Raw genomic sequence first — 7,500 nt, 5'->3', positions numbered from 1 at the left:
TTTTTCTCATCATCGGAGATCGGAGTTATATCGTGGACCCACACCATTTAATAATGCCTTAAAGTGCCCCTGTGACCAAAAAATCAATTCACATTTTTCTTTGGATTTCAAAACTATGTTAACAAAACACTAAGAGACCCATGTTTTAAGCCTTGATTTCAAAAAGACACCTCTTTATTTTAACTGTAATTTTCCTATTTAATGGTCCGCCATTACTAACATTATGTTCTTGAGAGAGCTGGATCGAGGAGAAAATGACGTCAAAGGCTCACTAGTTTAAGAATGCAATACGTGTGTACGCCACAGAATTAATATGCAGCACGGGGGTTTTGGGCTTTCAGACTTTTAAACTCACACTTTGCATATATAATAAGCTGCGTTCACACGCTGAAATTTTAAGCTAGGGAGCCTCTGACGTCACTTTTTCCTGGATCCAACCCTCTAAGGTCCAATCGGTCAGTTTTAACGTGAGTAATGGCGGACCGTGAAATCCAAAACTTACACTCAAAGTAAACGGCCTTTGGATAAAAATCAAAGCTCAAAATTTTGCCAGTCAGGTGTTAAGCAAACACACTTTCAAAATCTGAAGGAAAAAAGGAAGTGGTTTTTTTTATCACAGGGGCACTTTAAGACTTCTAATTGGGCCGTCACACAACGGTAGCCCCGCCTATTTGTGATGGAAACTCTGTGTTTCTTTGAATACAGTTGAAAATCTCTCTACATATATAGGCAATTAACAGCTGGCTACTTGAGATTAAGCGATATACGTTTACGTTTACAAATGAATCAACCTTTTTTTTTTTAACTAAATTTTTATTAAGTCTGGGAAATCCCAAATCTTATCAATTTTTACGACAAAATAATAATAATAATAATAATACTTATATAGTGCTTATCCATTGCTGTCAGCTAAGCACTTCACAATAGCTAAAAATGCAATAAAATAGTATACATATATAGATAAATTTCAAGTTTTAAGTGCCGAAGATGAAAAAAAGAGCTACTATTTACAATGTATTTATTTGGCGCGAGCACGTTTGAACAAGTCTTAAACTCGTCAGTGTAACATGGATAAATAAAATACTTCCCAACTACCGGCGTTTAGATACGAGCATTTCATGAAGCCACATAGTTTGTCAGTATGCATCAGGGTGTTATGATAGTGAGAAAATTCGTAGTTTATTTGTCAATACCGACCTTAAGCTTGAGATAGCCACTAACCTTATAACTTAACGGCTGCCTTTGGGTCGCGATATAAACTACCGACCCCAAGGTAGCCACTAACCAAGGTGAGTTAACGGCTACTTTTGGATCGGAGTATATTTCATGGGCCTTGAGGTAGCCACTAACCGGGTGACTTAACGGCTACCCAATGTAGGTCAGTATACAGATGAGGAAACCGGCTAACAAAAGACAAATTAAATCACGAATTTTCTCACTATCATAAAACTCCCGTCTTTGATTCGATGTACTTTAATCGTACAACATTACTCCGTACCCTTTTTACGCACATACGGCTGGTACCTTCCATCAACTATGAATAGATTTTTATTTCTGTGGACAGACGTCTTCAGCCTGGCAACGGATCCCGAGACGAATCCTTGTGACAAATAATCGTGGGAGTTCGCCTTATTCAACCTTACTCTGGATTCACAATTACTATTTTACTTCAATAATTCTTCCGCGATCGATATTATCAATTTGCAGCCGTTGGAAACTAAAAAAAATTACATTGTTCATTGCGTGATGAAATCCACAGCTGAACCAACATGCTATCATGTTTCGCTAATCGCAAGTGACTTAATGTCATAGCAAACGTTCAGGTGATTATCTTTTGTCTCATGGATTACTTAAAACTGCGTGGTTGTTTACTTAAATATCATGTTACTGATGAATTAATCGAAGTCCATCTTCAAGACACAACAAACCCTGGGATAGAAAAATAGGATCCTTTTCGAATGGTTGACCCGAGGTTTGACCGCTTGAATTTTAGACTGGTTCCGTGCAATATTTGCCATTCTGTGTGCGCGAAAGTCACACACTAGCTGAATGACAACTGAGTTTCATGTTGTTTGAGTCCACACGCTACGTACCCATTTTTGGTGAAACAGAAATACATAATGAAACAGTTTCGTACGCGTATGAGTTTCCAGACATTGAAGTTCAATATAACAATCATGATTGGTGCACTTAACATTGAGGTATTCAAGTTATAACTGAGATTAGCATGTAATATAGTCTTTTTACCTGGAAATATGGTTTTCATATCTTAAAATAGTTTTTAATATAGTTTTTATCCGAAAATTGTAAAAATCCATCCTATTGCTACTTGTAAATTTTCCTATTTTGGATTGTAATTATTGTAAAGCGCTATTGGGCTAAAGGGAAATAGTGCTATATAAATAAAGCATTATTATATTATTATTATTAAAAAACCATTACCTCTGAATATTCTGGCTCATTGTCATCCGAAGAATTGTAATATTCTGCAGTCCATTTGACAACAGGTCTCTCTTTGTAAATCAAATGCTCGAGCTCGTTAACGAAATCTGTGGTTACAACATTTCTCCTATCTTCCACTCTGTTCAAAGGAATAACACAGTCTACAACAAACTGGACTACATAGGAGAAAGGAGTGGCAACAAAGAGAACAACCATTCCATTCCCATCTGCAGGAAAGAGGACACAGTTTCCGAATCCACTGTAACAATAGATTAATACTACTGCGTCCATCCAAAGGATCATAAAATTAACACCCGAGAGGAGGCCAGCCAGCGTTTTATTCAACTTGAATTCTTTAGTCTTGAACTTCACAGTTTCGGTTTCCTCCGGGATTAGGGTTTTCTTTGACAAGCAGCAGTTCAAACGGAATAACACAATTGAAATTTGAAAAAAACAACATATCCAAACGATGCTAATGACGTTGATAAAAACCGCAAGCGCGTGAGAACCTGCAATGTGGATACTTCCTTCAACGCTGTTTGTTATGTTATTGCTACTTGAGTTATGATACATATCCTTCATACTGATTCCTAGTAGTCTCAACTTTTCTATCTGCCGTTTGCTGTGGCGTTGTCACCATCCGTGTGAACAATCTTTATTTCTCTCAGTCTCGTACCCAGAGCTGCGATCCTCTTGGCCAGGTAGGTACTTTATATATGATACCCTATAATGTACCGATCCTCAAGTCCTCTACCAATCCTTTAGCGTCCTTACACATCCCTAGCCGTCCTTTGGCGTCCTTCCACATCCCTAGCCGTCCTTTAGCGTCCTTACACATCCCTAGCCGTCCTTTAGCGTCCTTTCCCATCCCTAGCCGTCCTTTAGCGTCCTTACTCATCCCTAGCCGTCCCTTGGCGTCCTTACACATCCCTAGCCCAGGAGCACCCAACGTCAATTTTCGGAAAATATCTGTTCGGAAGATGATTTGAGATTTAGAATTTTCGGAACATTTTTTTGAGATTTTTTTGCTTCCCCGCCTGTCCTAGTATTTTCGAACATCTAAAAAATGGTATAATTGCCCATTTTAAACGGATTTTTACCCTAAAAAGGTCACCTAGAATTTTCGGGAGCCTTTTTTCCGGCTGAAATTTTCGAAAAGTTAAGTTTCGATCTCTATAATTTTCGGATCACTAGACTTTCAGCTAGGAAATCCGAACAGATAAAAAATTTTTAGGGGATAAAAATATGCCTATATCTGCCGTTTAAATACTAAAATACGTTTAGCAATGCTATGTTTAAGTGGTTTAGAACTATATTCTCGTTGGGCGCCCCTGCCTAGCCGTCCTTTAGCGTCCTTACACATCCCTACCCGTCCTTTAGCGTCCTTACTCATCCCTAGCCGTTCTTTAGCGTCCATACTCATCTCTACCAGTCCTTTAGCGTCCTTACTCATCCCTAGCCGTCCCTTAGCGTCCTTACACATCCCTAGCCATCCTTTAGCGTCCTTACACATCCCTAGCCGTCCTTTAGCGTCCTCACTCATCCCTAGCAGTCCTTTAGCGTCCTTACTCATCCCTAGCCATCCTTTAGCGTCCTTACTCATCCCTAGCGATCCCTTAGCGTCCTTACACATTCCTAGCCGTCCTTTAGCGTCCTTACACATCCCTAGCCGTCCTTTAGCGTCCTCACTCATCCCTAGCCGTCCTTTAGCGTTCTTACTCATCCCTAGCCGTCCCTTAGCGTCCCTACACATCCCTAGCCGTCCTTTAGCGTCCTTACACATCAATACCCGTCCTTTAGCGTCCTTACACATCCCTAGCCGTCCTTTAGCGTCCTCACTCATCCCTGGCCGTCCTTTAGCGTCCTTACTCATCCCTAGCCGTCCTTTAGCGTCCTTACACATCCCTAGCCGTCCTTTGGCGTCCTTACACATCCCTAGCCGTCCTTTGGCCTCCTTACTCATCCCTAGCCGTCCTTTACGGCCCTTACTCATCCCTAGCCGTCCCTTAGCGTCCTTACACATCACTAGCCGTCCTTTAGCGTCCTTACACATCCCTACCCGTCCTGTAGCGTTCTTACACATCCCTAGCCATCCTTTAGCGTCCATACTCATCCCTATCCGTCCTTTAGCGTCCTTACTCATCCTTAGCCGTCCTTTAGCGTCCTTACTCATCCCTATCCGTCCTTTAGCGTCCTTACACATCCTTAGCCGTCCTTTAGCGTCCTTACTCATCCCTAGCCGTCCTTTAGCGTCCTTACACATCCCTAGCCGTCCTTTAGCGTCCTTACTTATCCCTAGCCGTCCTTTAGCATCCTTAAACATCCCTAGCCGTCCTTTAGCGTCCTTACACATCCCTAGCCGTCCTTTAGCGTCCTTACTCATCCCTAGCCGTCCTTTAGCGTCCTTACTTATCCCTAGCCGTCCTTTAGCATCCTTACACATCCCTAGCCGTCCTTTAGCGTCCTTACACATCCCTAGCCGTCCTTTAGCGTCCTTACTCATCCCTAGCCGTCCTTTAGCGTCCTTAAACAACCTTAGCCGTCGTTTAGCGTCCTTGCTCATCCCTAGCCGTCCCTTAGCGTCCTTAAACAACCCTAGCCGTCCTTTAGCATCCTTACACATCCCTAGTCGTTCTTTAGCGTCCTTACACATCCCTAGCCGTCCTTTAGCGTCCTTACTCATCCCTAGCCGTCCTTTAGCGTCCTTAAACAACCTTAGCCGTCGTTTAGCGTCCTTGCTCATCCCTAGCCGTCCCTTAGCGTCCTTAAACAACCCTAGCCGTCCTTTAGCATCCTTACACATCCCTAGTCGTTCTTTAGCGTCCTTACACATCCCTAGCCGTCCTTTAGCGTCCTTACTCATCCCTAGCCGTCCTTTAGCGTCCTTAAACAACCTTAGCCGTCGTTTAGCGTCCTTGCTCATCCCTAGCCGTCCCTTAGCGTCCTTAAACAACCCTAGCCGTCCTTTAGCATCCTTACACATCCCTAGCCGTCCTTTAGCGTCTTTACACATCCCTAGCCGTCCTTTAGCGTCCTTACTCATCCCTAGCCGTCCTTTAGCGTCCTTAAACAACCTTAGCCGTCGTTTAGCGTCCTTGCTCATCCCTAGCCGTCCCTTAGCGTCCTTAAACAACCCTAGCCGTCCTTTAGCATCCTTACACATCCCTAGTCGTTCTTTAGCTTCCCTACTGGTCCCCAGCCGTCCTTTAGCGTCCTTACCCATCCCTAGCCGTCCTTTAGCGTCCTTACACATACCTAGCCGTCCTTTAGCCTCCTTTAAAATCCCTAGCCGTCCTTTGTCGTCCTTAAACATCCCTAGCTGTCCTTTGGCGTCCTAACACATCCCTAGCCGTCCTTTTGGTTCCTTACACATCCCTACCCGTCCTTTCACGTCCTTACACATCCGTAGCCGTCCTTTAGCGTTCTTTCTCATCCCTAGCTGTCGTTTAGCGTCCTTACACATCCCTAGCCGTCCTTTAGCGTCCTGCTTTATTTCAGATTCCAAACACCTTTTCCATGACGTGTTATTTGTTGACGTGACCCATGGGAATGTCCATTGTTTAACTATTAGAAAAGTTTTCCCATAAAACAAAAGGAATACTGTCACTGATTGACATTTTGCAGATTGGATGGTTGTATTAACTGACATGAGAGTTTTTAATTCACTTATAGTGGCGATATTGTGTTTTGCAGCTTTCTAAACCCTAATCTATCCAATACAACAAAAAAATTTACCTCTTTGCAATCTTCGTTTTATAAACTTTCCACTTATACTGGCAGTTTGTCATATTAGTCTCATCGAAAGAAGGGCGCGTGGGCAATAATTATCGGAAGACACTATGACACCAAAAACACATAAGCGTTTTATACTTTGTTTTATGTCACTGTGGTAGTTCGGTAAACTTCTTTCATTATTATATTTTTTGGAACACTCTACATGTAACCCTGACCCTCAACATGTTAAACGTCGACCCTCGACGTTAGACCAAAAGGATGACTCGTACTGAGTGTTGCCGTAAGCCTTTTTATTTAAGTTTCTTCGGTCGTATAAACACTATTACTGTCCTAAGCTACTCATCGATCAACGCATCCCACGTGATAGCCTCCAGGCGTAATACATCTATTAAGTGAATGGCCAGCTCACACTGTTCCCGTTACCACCCAACCTTTTCGAGGATAAAGTGGTAAAGTTCTTATAAATCATTAATTACTGGGTTGCCATATATTATATGTTTAAAAATGCGTCAGATTTCTCGGTTTTTAAATAGGGCTAGGGATGTGTAAGGACGCTAAAGGACGGCTAGGGATGTGTAAGGACGCTAAAGGACGGCTAGGGATGTGTAAGGACGCTAAAGGACGGCTAGGGATGTGTAAGGACGCTAAAGGACGGCTAGGGATGAGTAAGGACGCTAAAGGACGGCTAGGGATGTGTAAGGACGCCAAAGGACGGCTAGGGATGTGTAAGGACGCTAAAGGACGGCTAGGGATGTGTAAGGACGCTAAAGGACGGCTAGGGATGAGTAAGGACGCTAAAGGACGGCTAGGGATGTGTAAGGACGCCAAAGGACGGCTAGGGATGTGTAAGGACGCCAAAGGACGGCTAGGGATGTGTAAGGACGCTAAAGGACGGCTAGGGATGTGTAAGGACGCTAAAGGACGGCTAGGGATGTGTACGGACGCCAAAGGACGGCTAGGGATGTGTAAGGGCGCTAAAGGACGGCAAGGGATGTGTAAGGACGCTAATGGACGGCTAGGGATGAGTAAGGACGCTAAAGGACGGCTAGAGATGTGTAAGGACGCCAAAGGATGGCTAGGGATGTGTAAGGACGCTAAAGGACGGCTAGGGATGTGTAAGGACGTTAAAGGACGGCTAGGGATGTGTAAGGACGCTAAAGGACGTCTAGGGATGTGTAAGGACGCCAAAGGACGGCTAGGGATGTGTAAGGACGCCAAAGGACGGCTAGGGATGTGTAAGGACGCCAAAGAGGATCGCAGCTCTGGGTACGAGAATGTATTTCTCTCGTCCCAAACCTTAGTCCTACGCGTCCTACGCAGCCG

The 7,500-nt window shown here is 43.6% G+C and overlaps 1 protein-coding gene across 2 annotated transcripts in view; it reads right to left on the bottom strand.

Moving 5' to 3' along the window:
- Window positions 1-3,123, bottom strand: part of LOC137999925 (uncharacterized) — a 16,036-nt gene extending 12,913 nt beyond the window's left edge. For both annotated transcript variants that reach the window (XM_068845919.1, XM_068845918.1), the window contains exon 1: window positions 2,443-3,123. In XM_068845919.1, coding sequence (XP_068702020.1) covers window positions 2,443-3,024 — 582 coding nt within the window. In that variant the 5' untranslated portion in view covers window positions 3,025-3,123. The remainder of the gene's footprint in view (window positions 1-2,442) is intronic.
- Window positions 3,124-7,500: the final 4,377 nt, after the last annotated feature.

This window comes from Montipora foliosa, chromosome 4, assembly GCF_036669935.1.
Source record: "Montipora foliosa isolate CH-2021 chromosome 4, ASM3666993v2, whole genome shotgun sequence".
NCBI lineage: Eukaryota > Metazoa > Cnidaria > Anthozoa > Scleractinia > Acroporidae > Montipora > Montipora foliosa.
Note: the sequence above shows the minus strand (reverse complement) of the source record. Positions and strands in the feature narration are given on the sequence as shown.